We start from the raw sequence: 18,893 nt of genomic DNA, 5'->3' as shown, positions 1-18,893 counted from the left end.
ACTGGAGGCACTGACCCGCCAAGTGGCCGGAGCTCCCCCCTCCCACTCAGGCCCGACAGCCGGCCAGTCACCCCGCCTCTCTCTCAGACCCCTAAACATTTCCACCTCCCAGGTAGGAGCTGGAGCGCACCCTGTCACTGCTCATCCCCATCTATCTTCTATCTATCCATCCACCCATCCATCATTATAGAGTTATTACATCATTTTCTTTTTTCCCGTCTCTCATAAGAACTGAGTCAGATGACCAGTAGACAGTATGAACAGGAAAAGGGTGACAAAGCATCATGACATCAGTGTTTCGTCATCAGTGTTTTGTTTATCAATATAACTGAAACACTATTTCAATACAATTCAGTAGAATATATACAATACTTTGTAAACACAACCTATTTCTGTATTTCACATTTTTCAGATCAGGGAAGCAACATCTACAGAAAACCACCCATCTACAAACAACACGGTACCTTTCCTCTCAGTCATACCCTAGTCATACAAAAAGAGAACGCATAACTGGCCGCATCAATAATATTTATGAAGGATAATGTAAGAAATTACATACTGAGCCGGGCTTTACAATGCTTTTTGTAATTCAACTGACACCGACTCCATGTGTAGTCACCCCAATGTCAGTGTTTCAGCACTGTTTGAAGTTTGTCTCTGATCCTCGTCTGTCTAATCTGAAGCTAGTACTACATTGCACTTTATACATCTTAACAAGTTGTTTTTATGTAAAAGATACATGTCGTCAAATGAACACAATGTAACTTGTTGGGGTGTGTAAAGCCAACCCAAACCTCAAAGATGTTAAAAGTGACTAAACTCCCCAAAAATCAATTCGTAACAGTGCAATGGCATGTATTCAAAATAAGTTCAATCTAAATTCAATAAGGATCTGTTATGTAGTGAACAAATAAAAGTAAAAGGATCCTTTTGTTTCTTTGGTGCTGTGGCAATTTTTCAAGACATTTTCCTGCACTGTAGATGTCATGTGTATAAACCAAGACGACTGAGGATAAAATGATGCTTTACAACCAGATGGTGCTAAGATGTTTAAGCTACTTGTGGTTGAGACTGATAGATAAGTTCCCATGGTTACCAACCTAGATACAGCTGCCCTAGCACGTCAAAGCAAGTCTGCTGATGACATCATCAGATCTGCCACCTTCCCCGCTGCCCATGCTCCCTCTCTGGATGACAGCTCACAGAGTGAGGGTGATCGTTGGCCCTACTCTTTGGCTTTATTAGGTACAGTAGGCTCCTGATGGGCATGCTTGCACTGCTACCATAAAGCTGCACAATTGACACCTCACAATAACTTAAATATTCCTGTCCCTCCTTTCTGGTTGACCCAAAAGCCTCACACAAAGCTATCTCTTAACATATTAGCCTTTATATTTTTTGCTTGCACACTGCAAAAGTGTTTGTTTCTTTTGCTGCAGGTTTATTTCTGCCTGAGGTAGCATCATTCTCACCATTTTATGTTGACATACTACACCGTGGGTATAAATAATTATATACAATTATGTCACAAATGACTTGGACAGAGATAACTGAGACTCACTTCAAACTTACTTCTGTCTGTTTTACATTTACTGTTCTGTGTATTTGATGTCCAGTTAGTTCATCACGCAAATGATGAAAGCTTCCATTGTGTCAATGTGACCAAATATTCCAAGAAGTCCTTCTGTTTGTCTGTCTCGTCAGCTCTGTCTCACATTTGTGTCTTGTCGTTATTACCCATTTAATATGTGTGTCCCTTACTGCTCTAGCAGACAAATTAGTAGTGGACGAAGCTTTTCCTCCCATTGTACCACAGCTACAATGACATTTTGAGCATGATATCTTCTCGAAATAGTTGTGTATATATATTTAATTTTCTTATTGGGACTTTGTATGGAAACCATAGGATCAGAAGGGAGGAGACGATCAAAAGAAGAGGAGGAAGAAGAGGCTTTGAAAAGAAAGCAGCTCCAGGAAGAACATCTCAGCAAGGTTAATCAAATAATGAAGGATAAACTGATCTCATTCCCATCTAGCGGTCTTCAGAGGTATACAGATCTCTCCATGCCGCATTTCTGAGGAAATTAAGTAATCTTTCATCACCTACAGATGATGAATTTGATTCCTGGGCTTTTTTAACAAAAGATATGTCAGAAGTAAGCAGCTGTGGTGAAAACTCGAGAGAACACACACAAGTTTCCTCATCCACTACAGGCTGTAGTCTTTTGATAACCCATGTTTATCTGACATCAATTCACAGGCCTTAATAAAACCTAATTTGGAAAACATGCCTGGCTGTAAAATGTTCTAAGCAACAGAAGAGCTAAGAAGGGCTAAAATACCAAACATTTACACACATTTCAGATTCTTTGTTGTCATACCCTTTGTTTATTTGACCATTTGCGGTGAATTTCTGAAAAGGTGTGTATTTACAGTACACAAATGAAATATGTTGTCGTTGTCTTTGTTTAGATTCAGTCTGGTCTGGGAAAGCTCATTTTCAAGGAAGAAATGGAAAAAGAGCAAATAAAGGAGCGTCACTCACGAAGCCTCTCAGCTCAACACTACGATCCAAAACAGACTAATTGTGATGCAGGTACAATGAGTGTTATGATCGAAGTTAAGTTAAAGACTTTTTTTTTTTTTTTTCTGAGAAGAAAAATTTTGGATTACAAAAGTTGATGTTGCATCACCTATTTTTTTTCCTCAAAAATACAATTTAATTCACGTTTGGAATGAATTATTATTCATTAATAAACCAGTATTAATGTTTCAGATCCTACATCTCCAACTAAAACTAACTCTTTGCCTGGATATGGAAGGAATAGTCTGCATCGGGTGAGAATACATTAATTCATAATGCCAGTGCTGTAAGTCTTTTAGGTGTTGGAACTAAAACACACACATTTGACACAAAAACTAATTATTAACAGATATTAAAGTGAAGGCCGAATAGCAGTTGGGTTTGACTCACTGAAAAAAACAATATCCCACAAGTTTTAATTCTAGGATGTGCTCTGTTCCCATTATGTTTAATACACAAAAGTACAACAGTGCTGATGAAATTTCACCAATCATGCTTTTCATTATGCAAAAGATTACACATTTCAATCAAAAAAATTTGTCATTAAAATATATTAATCTCCAGTATGATTTACACATGAAACTCCCCCGCTTATCTAGGCCCAGATCTCCCTCTCCCCCCAACATGGTCCAGCTCCTCTGGGGGGACCCCAAGGCATTCTCAGGCCAGCCTGGAGACATAGTCTCTCCAGCGTGTCCTGGGTCTTCCCCGTGGTCTCCTCCCAGATGGACATGCCTGGTATACCTCCCCTGTGAAGCGTACAGGAGGCATCCTGACCAGATGCCCGGCCGCTTCACACTCGGCTGCGAACCGTTTTCAGTGAGAGTTGGAGATCATGGCCTGATGAAGCCAACAGAACCGCATCATCTGCAAAAAGCAGAGGCTCGATCCTGTGGCCACCAAACTGGATCCCCTCAACACCCTGGCTGTGCCTAGAAATCCTGTCCATAAAAGTAATGAACAGAATCGGTGACAAAGAGCAGCCCCTGTAGGAGTTCAACTCTCACCGGAAATGGGTCCGACTTACTACCGCCAATGCAGACCAAGCTCCGATACCGATCATACAGGGACCCAACAGCCCGTATGATGGTGTTTGGTACCCCATACTCCCAAAACACCCCCGGGATCTCCTGTGAGACAACGGTCGAATGCCTTTTCCAGGTCCACAAAAGACATGTAGACTTGTTAGGCAAAGCCCCATGCCCCCTTGAGGACCCTGTCGAGGGTATAGAGCTGGTCCACTGGTCCACTGTTCCACAACCAGGACGAAAACCACACTGCTCCTCCTGGATCTGCGGTTCAATGACCCAGTGGACCCTATTCTCCAGCACTGCTGAATAGACCTTACCTGGGAGGCCAAGGAGTGTGATCCCCCTGTAGTTGGAGCACACCCTCCGATCCCCCTTTTTAATAAGGGGCATCACAACCCCGGTCCACCAGTCTAGCTGCACTGTCCACGTCATCCACACAATGTGGCAGAGGCGTGTCAGTCAAGACAGCCCTACACCATCCTTGAGGAACCGAGGGCAGACCTCATCCACCCCTGGGGTCCCGCTACTGAAGAGCTTTTTGACTGCTTCAGCAACTTCAGCCCCAGAAATAGAAGTGTCCGCTCCAGAGTCCCCCAGCTTTGCTTCCTCATTGGAAACCGTTTCAACCGGGTTGAGGAGGTCTCGGAAGTATTCCTGCCATCGATCTACAACGTCCGGAGTTGAGGTCAACAGCTTCCTGCTCCCACTGTACAATATGTGTTGACGGAGCACTGCTTCCCCCTCCTGAGCCACCGGATGGTGGACCAGAATCTCTTCAACACTCACCGGAAGAGGTTCTCCACAGTCCCCCCAAACTCTTCCCTTGCCCGAGTTTTTGCCTCGGCAACCACCAAAGCCGCATGCCGCTAGGCCTGCCGGTACCTGTCAGCTGCCTCCCGAGCCCCACAGGCAAGAAAGGCCCAATAGGATGCCCTCTTCAGTTTGTCGGCATCCCTCACCGCAAGTCCACCAGTGGGTTCAAAGGTTGCCACACCGACAGGAGCCGACCACCTTATGGCTGGAGCTCCAGTCTGCCGCCTCAACAATGGAAGCACAGAACATGGCTCATTAGGACTCGATGTTCCCTGCCTCCCTCGGGACGGGGTTGTAGTTCTGCCGGAGGTGGGAGTTGAAACTCCTTCAGATCGGGGATTCTGCTAGACATTCCCAGCAGACCCTCACATCACGTTTGGGTCTGCGAGATCTGACCGGCATCTTCCCCCACCATCGGAGCCAGCTCACCACCAGGTGGTGATTAGTTGACAGCTCCGCCGCTCTCTTCTCCCAAGTGCCCAGGACATGCAACCGTATGTCCAATGATACAACCACAAGGTCGATCAAAGAACTGTGGCCTGAGGTGTGTTTGTGCCAAGTGCACATATGGACACCTTTATGGTGTTTGTTATGGACAATCCATGAGGAGCACAGAAGTCCAATAACAAAACACTGCACAGGTTCAGATCAGGGGGGCCGTTCCTCCCACTCACACACTTCCAAGTCCCGCTGTCATTGCCCACATGGGCGTTTCAGTCTCTCAGTGTAACAAGGGAGTCCCCAGTAGGAGCGCTCTCAAGCAGCCTAGGGGCTGCGGGGGGGGAGACAGTAAGAATGATAATAGACAACCAAAATGGCAACAATAGGGATAGGAACATGAACAAAATGACAATAGCAATGACAAACATAAACAAAAATAAGCAGGATATAAATGGACTGAGACCAACAAGGATAAAATAGACAACAGAGTTATGGCATGACACGCGTGAATGAGTGAGGTTGTGGTAGCACAGATGCACCTCTGGCCGGTCAGAGTATATAAAGCGTTCTCTTCTGCACCGGGTTGGGTTGGCTGAATGTTCTGCCCATCAGCCACAGCATTTAGAATATGATCAGCATTTTTTGCTGCAAAAATGATCATATTCTAATAGATCCAATTAGATTTCTCAAACTGAATGTCTTTTTTTTTAAATCAAAATGTGCCCCTTATGTTTATCTTTTGATGAACGTTATACATAGTTTACTTTGTACTTTCACTATGATAATCAAAATCAAGTCAGCTTTATTGTTAATTTCTCCACATATACCAGACATACAGAGAAATCAAGACCTACCTCAGTATCCCACAGTGACAGAAAATTAACAAAATAATAATAAAATGCACATTAAACAGTAAAGGGTACAATAAACATTGAACTATAAAGTGCAAGCAGATACACTTTGCTCTTTACACTATACAGTATATTTCCAATGTATGAAATACAGCCTAAATAGAAATGGCCTGAACTAAAGTGTGGTCTGTATCCCTGCAGCCTCAGTCTACAGATTTTACTCAGTACAACAGCTATGCCGACATGTGTGGAGGAGGCAGAGGTGAGAGTTGCTAACAAAATCAAATTTTTTGCAGTTTCATCAGTTATTTTGTATCAGTATTCAGAAATGGCTTGCGACATGTCTATGAAAAGAGCATTCACTTTTGAAATGTTTGTTTAATGATTCAAATAATGTGTCATTAGGGACAACAGTGTTGTAGCTTGGCACCCGATTTGACAGCAAAACCATTAACTGTGAGTCTCATTTTCTGTCCCATTTTGTCCTGCAGAGTTTCAGGTATGTCCCTCATCTGCTTTTCACATGGCATGCTTCCTCGCCTTGCATTTTTAATTTGCCTGCCTGTGTGTCACAAGATGCCCTGAATGCACTCTTCCCTCTTGACCTCCATGCTTGCTTCACAGTTGGAAACATGTCAACTACAGGGCATGCAGTTATTTCAAAAGCCTCTGGTTTGAGAAGCAAATATACACTGCCCAGTAGCTTGAACCACTGAACCTAACTGTCATCGCCTCATATCTCCCTTTTTTATGCTAATTTCATGTCTCAAGCTTATTGTCACATTATATATATATGATTTAAAAGTTCACTCTAAAAAAAGAGACATGCAGAGAAAAATGCCCATCTTGAATACTTATAGGTACTGAACTGAACCAACTCCTTGCTCCATTCAAAATTTGCAGCCACTATCATTAGTGGACATACTCATGCCATTAACCCTGCAGTCCCCTTCCACTATATTACATTTGTGTATGTTTTATTCTTTAGCACATTAAGGACGGCCGTGCAGCACTTGCAAGGATGGACAGGGGAGTATCAATGCCTAATATGTTGGAACCAAAAGCAAGTATCTTCTTCTTTTTGTACTGATGGCAATAATGTGAAATATGTTACTAAATTGATACCTTGTTCTTTTAGGCTTATTTATTACATTTAATAGGCAAATGAAAAACGTAACTTTTAAACAAAAGGAAAAATAAAGTTCGATACCTTCCATTGGGTTAAAAAAGAGTCTGAAAGCAGGGGCATTCTGTATTGTACCTTGTAGTATATGCATATTGGTGGAGGAAATTATTAGATTTTTCCTTCAGGTGAAAGACTCACATTAACGGAGTTCCTGATTTAGCATGCTGCTTCAGGAGCTGCAGTCACTCTAACGCTTAGCATGCTGGCTTCTCCATGTTCATCCGCACATAGCTTCAATTTACAGTGGCTGGATACTGTATGCATTATACAGTGGAGAATCCAACACCCAGGTTGTCATCCAAGCAACTCATATCGCTATATACTTCATAGTATATAGGGAATATAAAAGAGTGTACACTAATATGTGTATGAGTTGGTCAAAGGAAACTTCTAGTTGAGCATTTCACTGAAATTCTGGGTTTCCTGAGTCTCTCTTGTGCAGTTGGGATTAGTAGTTTTGAGAAAAAGTGGCACCTCACTACCAGGAAAATCCTTCCTGTGTGATTGACTTGGCCTGCATTCCCCATGTTTGTTTTTTGTTTGCATTAAATTGGTATAAAATGACAGCCCTTACATAACTCTGTTTTCACTCTTTTTCCTTAATGACACTACTGCACGTTGATACACCAACAACTGTATGCACACTATGGCACCCAACATTTTCCTAACAACCTCAAAAAAAAATCCTCCTTCACACTCAAACAGCCTCCTGTCACTTAACTGTTCTTCTACCCAGTGGTACTCCTGTGAGAACAGTGAGAACCGAATAAATAGGCAAATTCTGTAGTTTTACTTGCAAAAGAAAAAAAATTTATAAGTTTGATTTAACATTTAATTCTAATTCAGCGACCTGTTCACTGATGAGTTGTCTTCTTCTGAAGGTATATCCCTATGAAATGCTCATGATAACCAGTAGAGGGAGAGCTAAACTGCCCAGGGATGTGGACAGAACCCGGCTGGAGGTATCGCTGTTCCACAATTGACACTGGATTTGTGTATATGTCACATTGCACAAACCTTTGCTAGGATTGTGCCATATCATTGCTTCTTGTGAATTTTGCAGTATCCCTTTTTATGGTTTGGTAATAACCTCCGGCACCCCCCCCCCCCTTCCTTTGCTTTCTCCACCTTTGTTCTCAATTCTAGCGTCACTTAGCACCTGAAACGTTCTTTGACATCTTTGGAATGGAGATCCAGGAGTTTGACAGGCTTCCTCTGTGGAAACGCAACGACATGAAAAAGAAGGCCAAGCTCTTCTAACACTCAGAGCTGCATGCATTTACTGTACATTCGTACAGATAGCACACAACAACTGTAATCTAGATGTAGGTTTTGGTTTGTTTCCTTTACTTCTGTTTTTTGTATATCCTGACATAGTAATAATGAAATGGACTCTTTGCTCAGAAGCTTCCTGAGACTGTGAGATGAATGATTTGTCAAATTTGACTTGCACACAAAACAAGGAACAGAAAACTCTTCCATGTTCAAAAATGACAAAGAATGAGAAAGACTGATACAAAAAAGGTCATGTTATTTGGTTTGACTGCGCTTGTTTTACTTCTTACTTTGCTTTGAGTGGAGATGCTTTCCTTTATTTCTTGCTTGTTTCTTCCTACTATTTGTTGCTGTTGATTCCTGTGGAACTTTATAAGTACAGTAGAACTTCATGGCACCATTACAGAATGTCCATGCTCATAGCTTGAACACATGTCGGCTTTCCTTCGCTTGGGCTGAAGCTGTTTTGGTCCAAAGTTTGCAAGAATTGGCTCAGTGAGTCTTCGAATTAAAGAAAAAGACAAAGAAAAGAAAAAAGAAGTTGGGAATGCAGTCAGCTGACCCAGGCACTGTTTTACTCAGTGTATGGAAATTAATCATTGAAGCGTCTACAAATAGTCAGTCTCCCTCCCTTGGCTCCTCTACATGCAAAACATTTATATGATCCTGACTGAAAAGGAAAATCTCTTCTCAGGCTCTAATAAATATGGCCGGATACTTTCCCTTTACATGCACTGGAAGTACAAATCTCAATATATTCCAATGCTGTATCCATATTACAGTTATGAACATACAGTTAAAACACCTAATGTAAGAGGAAACTGTATTTGAAGGTATTGTTTTATAAATGAGAACCCACACTGCCATTTGTTGTATTGAAGTCTAAGCCAATAAAGCTTTAAATCACCATGAACCATATGATCTTTATCGATACCTAAGGTACGAGCCGCCTCTTCCAAGTTCTCTGTTTGCTTTGCATTTCACCAACACATGGGCTCACTGCTGTTACACAAAGTTATGAGTAGTCTGGCTCACAAATACTTTCACACACTCACATGCACATTTATAGTTTATTTTGGGCTCTGTAAGGAAAGATTTTTAGTAACAAATTGTTACTACTGTAAATGTCAGTAGTTTCCATGTTATCAATGCTATTAACATGTAGCTATTAATATGTAGCCATGGCAAAAACAAATTTGATTTAGATTTGTTTAACTGAAAAGGAAATGGAATTTAAAACAAAATAAACAAAGAAACCCAACATCATCAATGTTGATACAAAGTCATCAGCACTGCAGTTAAATATTGGGCAAAATCTTCCTGCTATCACAACTGTTGTTTGCAGGCTGACCCTTAAATGGGCAATGCTGCAAAGCACAGAGAAAATTTTGATATCTTTAATTTGAAAAAGCTAAAAGCTTTTTAGTGAAAAATTTGCAATATTAGCATCAAGTGAAACACATTTTTGATGTGCAAATGAGTGGGAGGTTGTCATTGAAAATGTCATATATCATTTTAGAACAAGGGAATTCTCACTCTGTCCCACAATTATAAATGAGCAGAGTATGGTTGGCTTCTAAAGTTTCCTGTTGCTAAAAAAACATCCAATATTGACCCATCTTAAATGTTATTTGATTTGTGCAAACACACTTATTTGTCTTTAAGTAGATAAAAAATTAAAAATTGTCTCTGGTTGTCAAACTGCTCATGGAAGGTTAAGCATGACTTCAGCAAGACATTAATGAAGATAAACCATTTGAACCATGAGGCAAATAGATCCTGTGAGATAACTTGAAATGTAAAATACCCTCATTCTCAGGCATCACTTCTACAGCAGAGACTAGTTTTGTCTCATAAAAGTATGAATAATCATCACAGAAGGACAGTGCAGGCAAGCAATGACAGTTAACTGCCTGCATTCTTATAAGACGGCAATGTGTGAACTGTGGTCTGGTGGAATCACAGTTAAACTCTGATAGTGCTGGAATAACTTTTGATGCCCCTTGTACCAATAATACAATCTTCATTGTTGTAAAAAAAAAAAAACAGTCACATCATTTTGTATACAAATTTGATTGATGTAATGTGGTCATGCACTTCGAAACAAAAAAGGGCTAAAAACACCAATTAAAAGCTGAAGGACCAAGTTGATTTCCTATCATTGTCTGATTTAAATGCAAATGGGACAAAGGCAACTACTAGAAGTCATGAAAGATAATTATGAGGACTTAAACAGATATTTCTTTAGATTTTCTTATTATTTTCGAGAGGCCATTGGCAGAAGATTAAAATCTGGGAGAGAAAAAAAGTAATCAAGCACTTTATATGAGCAACAGAATTTGAGCTACACGTTGGATGAAAATAACATTGATACCACTACCTTTTTGACAAATGCTAGCAAAATGACATGGCACAGAATAAATGATATTTGGACATTGTGATTGAGGTCGCTTAGAGGTCAGGAACTGAGAACTATTTATATCAATATGAATCAATAAAAGCAATCAGTGCATTAGACTCAAATTCACTGGCTGTTGACCATGATATTAGAATATATAATATCGCGTAGCGTGAATTTTTTTTCAACATCAGGGTTGAATTGTGTATTTATCAGGCCCCCACCGGTATTTCCGGGTATAATAAGCTCTTATTTAAAAGACTGCTGTTTAATAACTGAATTACATTTTGAGTGGGGACACAATCTGTCGACCACTGGGGAAAATAATAATGGGATTACATGGGATTAACTTGACTGGTTTGGTTGCTGCAATTGGCATCATTCCTTCTACGATAACTGGATTTTGAATCTAAAAAAAATTTCTTAATACATTCTGATGAAAAGGAGAAAATGATTTTGTAGACAGGTTTTTGGTTTTAGCTATTAAACATCCTGTTTTTTCAATCAACTCAAACTAAACTGTTATCGGCTTTTGCAAAATATTCAGCTGGCCCCGATTTACAGGAATTTTATTGTGCTAAACGTGTCCAACCTTTTCAACAGGAGATACTAGAAAAGCGTCAGGAGGGTCTAAAGAGGCAGAGAGATGCTGTGAAATACAGGCTGAAGAAACTGGCTACATGGCAATCAGAAATCACAGTAAGTTTCGATTGAGCTACAAGCTGAATGTAGTTTGTGTCACGAGTGCATAACATTTGCTCTTACTTCATTTTATCACACGAGAAAGTCAGTAAATCCATGAAAAGGTAATATAAGATACACTCATAAATGCTTGTGCCGCAGAAAAGGTCTTCTGTCATAAAAGGAAGCATTGTAAGCAAATATCAGGAGATGCAGGCAATTCTGGAAGAGGACCTGAGGCTGACATTGTCCCACCTGGAGATGGAAGAGCAAGCTGCGGTATCAGCCCTAGGTGGGCTTATGGAGAAGAACTGCTCTCTTATTCAGGAGATAGAACAAGACCTGGCCAGACTAAAGGTTTCATTGGAGCAGATGGAGGCACACAATGACACAATGGTGATGTTGAAACATTTAATTGCTTTCTTCAAAAACAGCTTTTCCTTGATCGCAAAGTTTTTATATTGAGCTTCGCTCGCATTAAACCGATGCGAAGGATATCTTGCATTCACAAGGATCTTTATTATCCCGCTTTCCCCCAGTCTTTCCTGTCATACCCTGAGTGGCACGGGGTGGAGGTGGGGGACAGGTATGAAATAATTACCACGATCAGATTACCATACAGAAAAGATGCCCCGGCATAAAGCATTACAGCTGAAGTTTTATTCTTGGTTTACCTCCTCCAGAGTGATGGATCTACTGAACAGGTCTGACCCCAGCACTGTGAAGCTGGATGAGGCCAAAGCTGAACAGATCCTCAGCCTCACCAACAACATGCTTCTGCTTATCTGCTCCCAGACACCTATAATTAAGAAACTCATCAGGAGCTGTCAGTCTCACGCAAAAATATCCAGCATCGCAATTTGAACATTGCAATATGTATAACTTTCTGTATGAACATGTGAAATGTTTTCCTCCAGATTCCAGTGAGGTTTGTCTGGATCCAGCAACAGCACATCCAAAGCTTATCATTTCTCCCCAAGGTGACAGTGTTGCTTACGCGACCATTCGGAAGGAACTTCCTGACATCCCAGAACGCTTTGACACCACCCTCAATGTCATCAGCTCGCAAGGGTTCAGCTTTGGCCGCCATTACTGGGAGGTCGATGTCAGCGGAAAGACTTACTGGGAACTTGGTGTAACCTATCCTACTATATCCCGCAAAGGCAGCAGTGAGGACTGCTGGCTGGGCCGGGGAGAAGAATCCTGGTGTGTGGAGTTCTTTGACGGGCAATATACAGCCTGGCATGGAGGGGTGCCTCATCAACTACCTCACACGAGATCCTTCTGTAAAATTGGGGTTTTGTGTAGTTTTCCTGCAGGGTTAGTGATGTTTCTCGAAGCGGATAACATGACACCGCTGTTCGCCTTCTGTTCAGGAACCTTCTCAGACTGTCTCCACCTGGCTCTTTGTCCAGGACATGACCACAATGGCACCAATGCAAAGCCCATCGTTATTTGCGACAGTTCATCCCCTGTCCTAAGTCCATCATTGTAATGTCGTAGTCATAAATGTTTGTAATACAATACCAACAACCACATCATCAACAACGATGAAAGGTACAAATTATGTGCTAATAAAATATTTTATATATTGGCAATAAATACATTTTGGACCAAATGCTCTACAAACATTTAATGATTTCACTAAAGCTGTTAGTGGCCGCTCAATAGATTTTGTTCTATAAGTAATTTTTTTCGAATATATTAATTCAATTTGGTGATACGATATTGTTATAAACCACCTTTCTCAAAATCAGAATTTATTGTTTATTCTATTGTTTTTGCAATATACGAGGAGGAACAGACACAGGACAGAATTTACTTGCAGAAAACAGGGAATATGAAAAAAATGAATAAATAAATAATAATAAATTATATATATATGTTAGATTATAAACTTAAAAATGTGTATATAGAAAAAGTGTTTATCACCTGGATGGATAAACTATGAAACAGGACTATGAAATCAATGTTAAACACGTGATGAGTTTATGTTTGTTTTTTTTTTGGTATGCCTCTTTTCATCTGGTATAAATATATGTATTTGCTTGTTAAAGGTATACTTGGAAGTTGCTGGTAAATAAAACATTCACAGATTGGACTGACATGAGTTAGTCATTAATTTTTTTCTTTTAAAAAATCCAGCTTAGGTGTTTATCTTGAGCACAAATAGTGTATGTAGATCCAAAGTCTACATTCCAACAAACAATTAGGTCTTTTGCAAATATGCTCCCTGATCTTCTATGTCGTGTGTGTGTGTGTGTGTGTGTGTGTGTGTGTGCTTTTCAACTTATTCCAAACTTCAAAAAATGTTGTGTTGGATGGGTTATTCAACCTTTGGGATAGTTGTTGTAACTTTATTTCCATGCACAATGGCATGTTATACAGATGATTATTAAAAAAGCAAGCAAAACCTAAACTAGAAGCACAGCGATAATCAATAATGACTGAGCACGATGGACAGATGCTTGTCGGCCAGTTGAATCAAAGGTTAGTGAACTCGCACGAATGCTTGAACAGGATGACTGCTGCCAGACAGCACGCTCTCATTTCAACGTCTGGATGTCTTCTTATCAACTAACATCATGAACCTCAAGTTTCTCTTCCTCTGCCTCATCTTAGCGGCACTCCTCCTGCCTACAGAGGTATGTATTTCCTGTATTCTGATGTGAAAAAAAATGTAATAGATTTTTAAAGTTTACATTTTGGGTCAATGATAAAACTAATATATGTCATTTTTGTATCTATAAATCATAATGAGTGTTTAATGCAGTCATTTGAATTCTTCATGCTGATTATTGTGCTGCCATCTGCAATATGTTTACCAGCTTAAACGTAAAAAGCATAGAAAAAACAATCGCCATCACCATCATCACCATCATCATCATCATCACCATCATCATCCCGGACGTGGCCAAAAGGACAAAATAAAACTAACATTTAAAGACATAATTACAGGTAAATGTTTATTCTTGATTTTATTTTCAGACACCTCTAATAGAGGAACCTTTGATTTAAGTTCTCTGTAAAACCTTAAAAGTGTATCTCCTGAGATGATAAATAATAGCGATGATATATGCGTAACAGTAATACATTGTTTTAGATGAATACTTCACCGGAGCTGGTGATGAAGACGATGATGATGATCCAAATGAGTGGCTTCTTGAGCTTCAATTCCCAGATGGTATGTAACTTCTACCTCATAGAGGAATATATGAAACATTCTTTTCAATGCTTAAAATTTTCTCATCACATTACAAACCTCTCATTAAAAAATGATTCTTCTCTCCTCAGGTCAGTGCAATCCAAACCCCTGCTTGAATGGCGGAATATGTAAGAGAAAAGGCCACCACAACTACAAATGTGAATGTCCCAGATCTTTTAAGGGAAGAAATTGCGAAAAAGGTATGAGCTGCGGTTGTTTCTGCACACAGGTGAAATATGCATATCATAGAGCCAGAAAAACAGAAGTAAAATAAAACCTTTTTAACATTGTAGGTCCAAAATATTGTGTGCGTGGTAGATGTGGACATGGTGAGTGTGTGCTGACATCCACTCCTCCATTCTTTGAGTGCAAATGCAAGGAGCCCTTCAAGCCACCGTTCTGCACAAGTTGTGAGCACCTTTATCATCATCTAAACAAAAGAATAACTCGTTGTGTTCCCGTACCCTCTATTTTTGATTTGCAAATTGAAAATCACGATGTTCCTTTTTTTTTGCCTGCAAAGATTCTGTGTGTGAGCCTAATCCATGTCAGAATGGAGGTCAATGCATCAAGCATGGAAATGACTTTGACTGCCAGTGCACTCGAGGGTTCAAAGGACAGTTTTGCCATGTTGGTAAATGCTATTCCATATAATAACTCCCTCTTCAAGTGCAATATGCATCTAATATAATTTCAAATATTAACCAAGCATGATGCATCAATTAGGACCAGGTGACTGCTGTGAGGATAATGGAGAGTCATATCGTGGCAATGTGACTGAGACAGAAGATGGCGATGAATGCCTCCACTGGAATTCGCACTTCATTTTAGAGAGAGGAACCAATCCATTTAGTGTCTATGAAGATGATGATGGACTTGGTCTTCACAACTTCTGCAGGTCAGATTTTGAATCTGTTGTTCATCTACATAGATATTACGCAAACGTAACCAACAATTCTGCAGTGCATCGAGTATTATACATGATCGTGGTGGCTATGGATGGTGAAGATCGAGTAGATTGTTTTTAAAATATTGTTATTCTATAAAATAGCATAGACACAATCTTATCAACAACCTCTTATTCTTTCATTTTACTGCTCTGGCTGCAACAAATGCTTCTAATAGTCATGCTAACACCACAAAGGGAGGAAAAGAAGCTGAAGGAGCGTGCTATTCTTGCGCGTCACCTTGACCATCACCCATACTGTATGAATTTATGTCTGATTTTGTTCTGTGAGGCTAAAGAATTAGAAGACAATTGTGAAAAAAAACTTTCTTTGGCTTAGGAACCCAGATGCAGACTTGATGCCCTGGTGCTTTTACAGAAGAGGCAGGAAATTGTTCTGGAACTATTGTGATATCAATGACTGTTCTGAAATAGGTGAGCTTAATTTTTTATTCCAAAATCTTTGATGTATGAATATATCATCAACTCTCTTCTCTTATGGTTCCAGATACAGAACACAGTGCATCCCCCCCCGAAACCCCTCAACCCACTGCTCCAAAACACGCACCTGCAAAACCTCAACCGACCAGACCTTTAGTAAATCGGGAACCCACCAAGGCCCCCGAACCTCCTCGCCCCCTTCCGCCAGTAGAGTTCTCCTCCTGTGGGATCCCTCAACCAAAGAAATCTCTAACTCGAATATTTGGGGGGTTGAAGGTCCCTCCTGGATCTCTACCCTGGCAGGTATCACTGCAGGTGAGAGCCAAGGGCTCCCTATATCCATTCAGACACGTCTGTGGAGGAGTTCTCATTAAAAGCTGCTGGGTACTTACAGCTGCTCACTGCATGTAAGCACGATCATCAATTCTACAAAATCTGAAAGACTACAATGATTTTCTTTTAATGGCAGAATCCCATCTTTGTCCATCACTTATATATTTTTGTCTTTTAAACAGTGAAAATGGAAATGACATGCAAGTGGTCGTGGGGGGCCTGTCACTCGATGAGGATGAACCCACAGAGCAAATCCTTCCTGTTGAAGAGGCTATTGTGCATGAGGACTACAGGGAGATGCCTACAGCTGTTTACAATGACATTGGTGATAATTTTGCTGTGTTTTTTAAATCAATTTAGCCGCAATAGACATTGCAGAAATTATTTTATCTCCGAATCTCAGTTCGTCACTCATAAGACATTTCATTTTTAGATTGTTTGTTGAACTAACTGTGGTAAATAAGTTTTGATATTTCTTATTGTGAAAAGAATGTCTCTGGAACAACTTGAATGAGTTATTTCAAAGTTGGAACAAATATCCTCTTGGACTTTTGAATGTGCTGATACAGGTTTGATAATCATAGGTCAAAGTCATCTAATGTCTTTCCAATTTGTAGGATTGCTTGGATTTCCATTCAATCAATTGATGTTTTAACTGAATCCGCAACATTTTATGAATTACAGTCAAAGTTTATCTCATTAGAATTTTGAGTCAGCCAGCAAAGGTCAGGATAATTTTATACAAATGTCAGATAAGACAAATTGAAAACATTTTCTGAGGACCAAAATCTTCTCAACTGGGACATGTTTTGTAAAATGACTTACAGGTTAATATTTATTATTATAATATACCTTCAGTGTCTTTACTCAATGAGTCTGGATAGATGGGGATTAAAACTGAAACAAATCAGCAGGGGCAGTATTTCTTACTATGACGACGACAAATATAATTGGAAACACACTGCAGACAAACTGTGGCAACAAATTATATTTAATGAGGATATTTTTTTACAATAAGTAGACATGTAATGAAATAAAATTAATCAAATCCCTTTAATTTAAAAGACCCTAAAACACTTTAAAACCTTGACTTTGACACTTTATGGGTTTATTTGTGTTTCTTTTTCTCCCTCCCTCCTACTATCATTTATTATTGTTATGTTTTTACTTGAAACTCTGGCACAATTTCCTTCGGGATAAATAAAGTTGTTCTTATTCTTATTCTTATTATTCTTATTATTTTGCAGCCTTGTTAAGGCTACGTGACTCAAATGGAGTTTGTGCTAATGAAACCCAGTTTGTGAAGACAGCCTGTCTGCCTGATGGCCCACTGTCTGATGGCGTAGAATGTACCATTTCTGGATGGGGTGCCACCGAAACATGTAAGTACATTTTCTCTAATCAAGAAATGACGCAAGATGACTCCGATTCACTTTAGATTTAGGTTGTCAACCACCTGTGGAACATGTCTATTTAAAACTGTTCAAACCTTGAATATATATTTTACTTAGATCACAACAAGGTCTAAAAGAAATGTAATACATTTGATGTTTGATGTATTTATAAAATGAAGTGTATACCTGGTTGCAGCTCGATATGGTTCTAACCATTTGCTGGAGGCCAATGTTATGTTGATCAACCAGGAAAAGTGCTCTGATGTGAAAGTGTATGGCCAAGTTCTGGATAATAGCATGTTCTGTGCTGGTCACCTACAAGGAGGGGTGGATTCCTGCCAGGTACCCAAGGAAACTTTATCTAAAAAAGCACTTTCTAATATTCACACATATCTGATTTTGATTATTATTTATAGTCAGTTCTCAAACTAGCGATATACAGAATGCAACGGCTCTCTACTCAAGCGTCTTGTTGTTTCAGGGTGACTCTGGAGGACCTCTGACTTGTAAGCAGCGTAACATAAACATGATTTATGGTTTGGTGAGCTGGGGAGATCAATGTGGGATGAAGAACAAACCAGGGGTCTACACAAGGGTAACTCATTTCCTGGACTGGATCAAATCGAAGACTTCGGCACCTCCTCCAAAACCAACTGTAGCTTCTCAGAAACAAGACGACTTCTGTACAAAGTTTGGTATCAATTTATGTGATCACGATGATTAATAAATTGCTTACTGGTGGGTAAAATCAAAGCTTCTGTTATGCTTTGACTGTAAAATGTAATGTTACTATAATCATTGACTTTAACAGAAAACAAATAAATACTAGATAAAATTCTCATCATTTCATAAATTTGCTCCCATGATCTATATTTGTCACATAAGGAAGTTGATCTGCGGTGGCGACTCCTGAAGGGAGCAGCGAAATGGGAAGAAAGAAGATATGTTCTTGTCACATAAAAATAATAATAGTAATAATAATAATAATAATAGCTGGGATACATTTCAGAAATGTGTAAATCAAATCTATTTCCTTGGCTTTTCTCAAATGCAAAACTTATGTATAATAAACTCCTCAAAAACCTTTGGAAATCTTATTTTGATCAATTATATGTCCCCTTTAATAATCCCAGTTTGTGCTGTGTTAAATATCATGGAAAAGCCTGATTACTCGCCTTTTACAATGAGGCACAACTTGTAACGATTGTGAAATGATTACCACAGCTAAAGGTGTGAGTAGCGCCCCCAAAAATGTGCCAATATCCCCTGCAATATTCTCCTGTTGGTATCCACTCTTGTCGCTTGGTGAGTTGC

The 18,893-nt window shown here is 39.8% G+C and overlaps 3 protein-coding genes across 3 annotated transcripts in view; all 3 read left to right on the top strand.

The window, feature by feature from the left end:
- Positions 1–9,094, top strand: part of LOC147236285 (actin-binding LIM protein 1-like) — a 35,961-nt gene extending 26,867 nt beyond the window's left edge. The window contains exons 16-26 of the mRNA XM_086166240.1: positions 8–112; positions 413–460; positions 1,105–1,245; positions 1,907–1,992; positions 2,473–2,596; positions 2,777–2,838; positions 5,922–5,982; positions 6,212–6,219; positions 6,709–6,783; positions 7,788–7,868; positions 8,053–9,094. Of these exons, the coding sequence (XP_086022366.1) occupies positions 8–112; positions 413–460; positions 1,105–1,245; positions 1,907–1,992; positions 2,473–2,596; positions 2,777–2,838; positions 5,922–5,982; positions 6,212–6,219; positions 6,709–6,783; positions 7,788–7,868; positions 8,053–8,166 (905 nt within the window). The 3' untranslated portion in view covers positions 8,167–9,094. The remainder of the gene's footprint in view (positions 1–7; positions 113–412; positions 461–1,104; positions 1,246–1,906; positions 1,993–2,472; positions 2,597–2,776; positions 2,839–5,921; positions 5,983–6,211; positions 6,220–6,708; positions 6,784–7,787; positions 7,869–8,052) is intronic.
- An 850-nt stretch (positions 9,095–9,944) lies between these two features.
- LOC147236284 (putative E3 ubiquitin-protein ligase TRIML1) lies at positions 9,945–13,341 on the top strand. The gene is made up of 6 exons (XM_086160742.1): positions 9,945–9,962; positions 11,183–11,278; positions 11,423–11,656; positions 11,800–11,846; positions 11,944–12,086; positions 12,178–13,341. The coding sequence occupies exons 1-6, from the start codon at positions 9,945–9,947 to the stop codon at positions 12,753–12,755; spliced, it is 1,116 nt and encodes a 371-aa protein (XP_086016868.1). The 3' UTR covers positions 12,756–13,341.
- Positions 13,342–13,746: 405 nt separating this feature from the next.
- On the top strand, positions 13,747–18,671 carry LOC147236283 (factor VII-activating protease). The gene is made up of 13 exons (XM_086166174.1): positions 13,747–13,905; positions 14,089–14,218; positions 14,364–14,444; positions 14,555–14,665; positions 14,759–14,875; positions 14,989–15,099; positions 15,192–15,363; positions 15,752–15,846; positions 15,920–16,259; positions 16,368–16,510; positions 17,433–17,567; positions 17,776–17,921; positions 18,061–18,671. The coding sequence occupies exons 1-13, from the start codon at positions 13,846–13,848 to the stop codon at positions 18,301–18,303; spliced, it is 1,884 nt and encodes a 627-aa protein (XP_086022300.1). The 5' UTR covers positions 13,747–13,845; the 3' UTR covers positions 18,304–18,671.
- The last annotated feature ends 222 nt before the right edge of the window (positions 18,672–18,893 follow it).

The sequence above is a fragment of the Fistularia commersonii genome, chromosome 2 (genome assembly GCF_037954325.1).
Source record: "Fistularia commersonii isolate RoL2024-O1a breed Wild chromosome 2, RoL_Fcom_v1.0, whole genome shotgun sequence".
Classification (NCBI taxonomy): domain Eukaryota; kingdom Metazoa; phylum Chordata; class Actinopteri; order Syngnathiformes; family Fistulariidae; genus Fistularia; species Fistularia commersonii.
The sequence above is the reverse complement of the archived record's forward strand: the minus strand, read 5'-3'. Positions and strand labels throughout refer to the sequence as shown.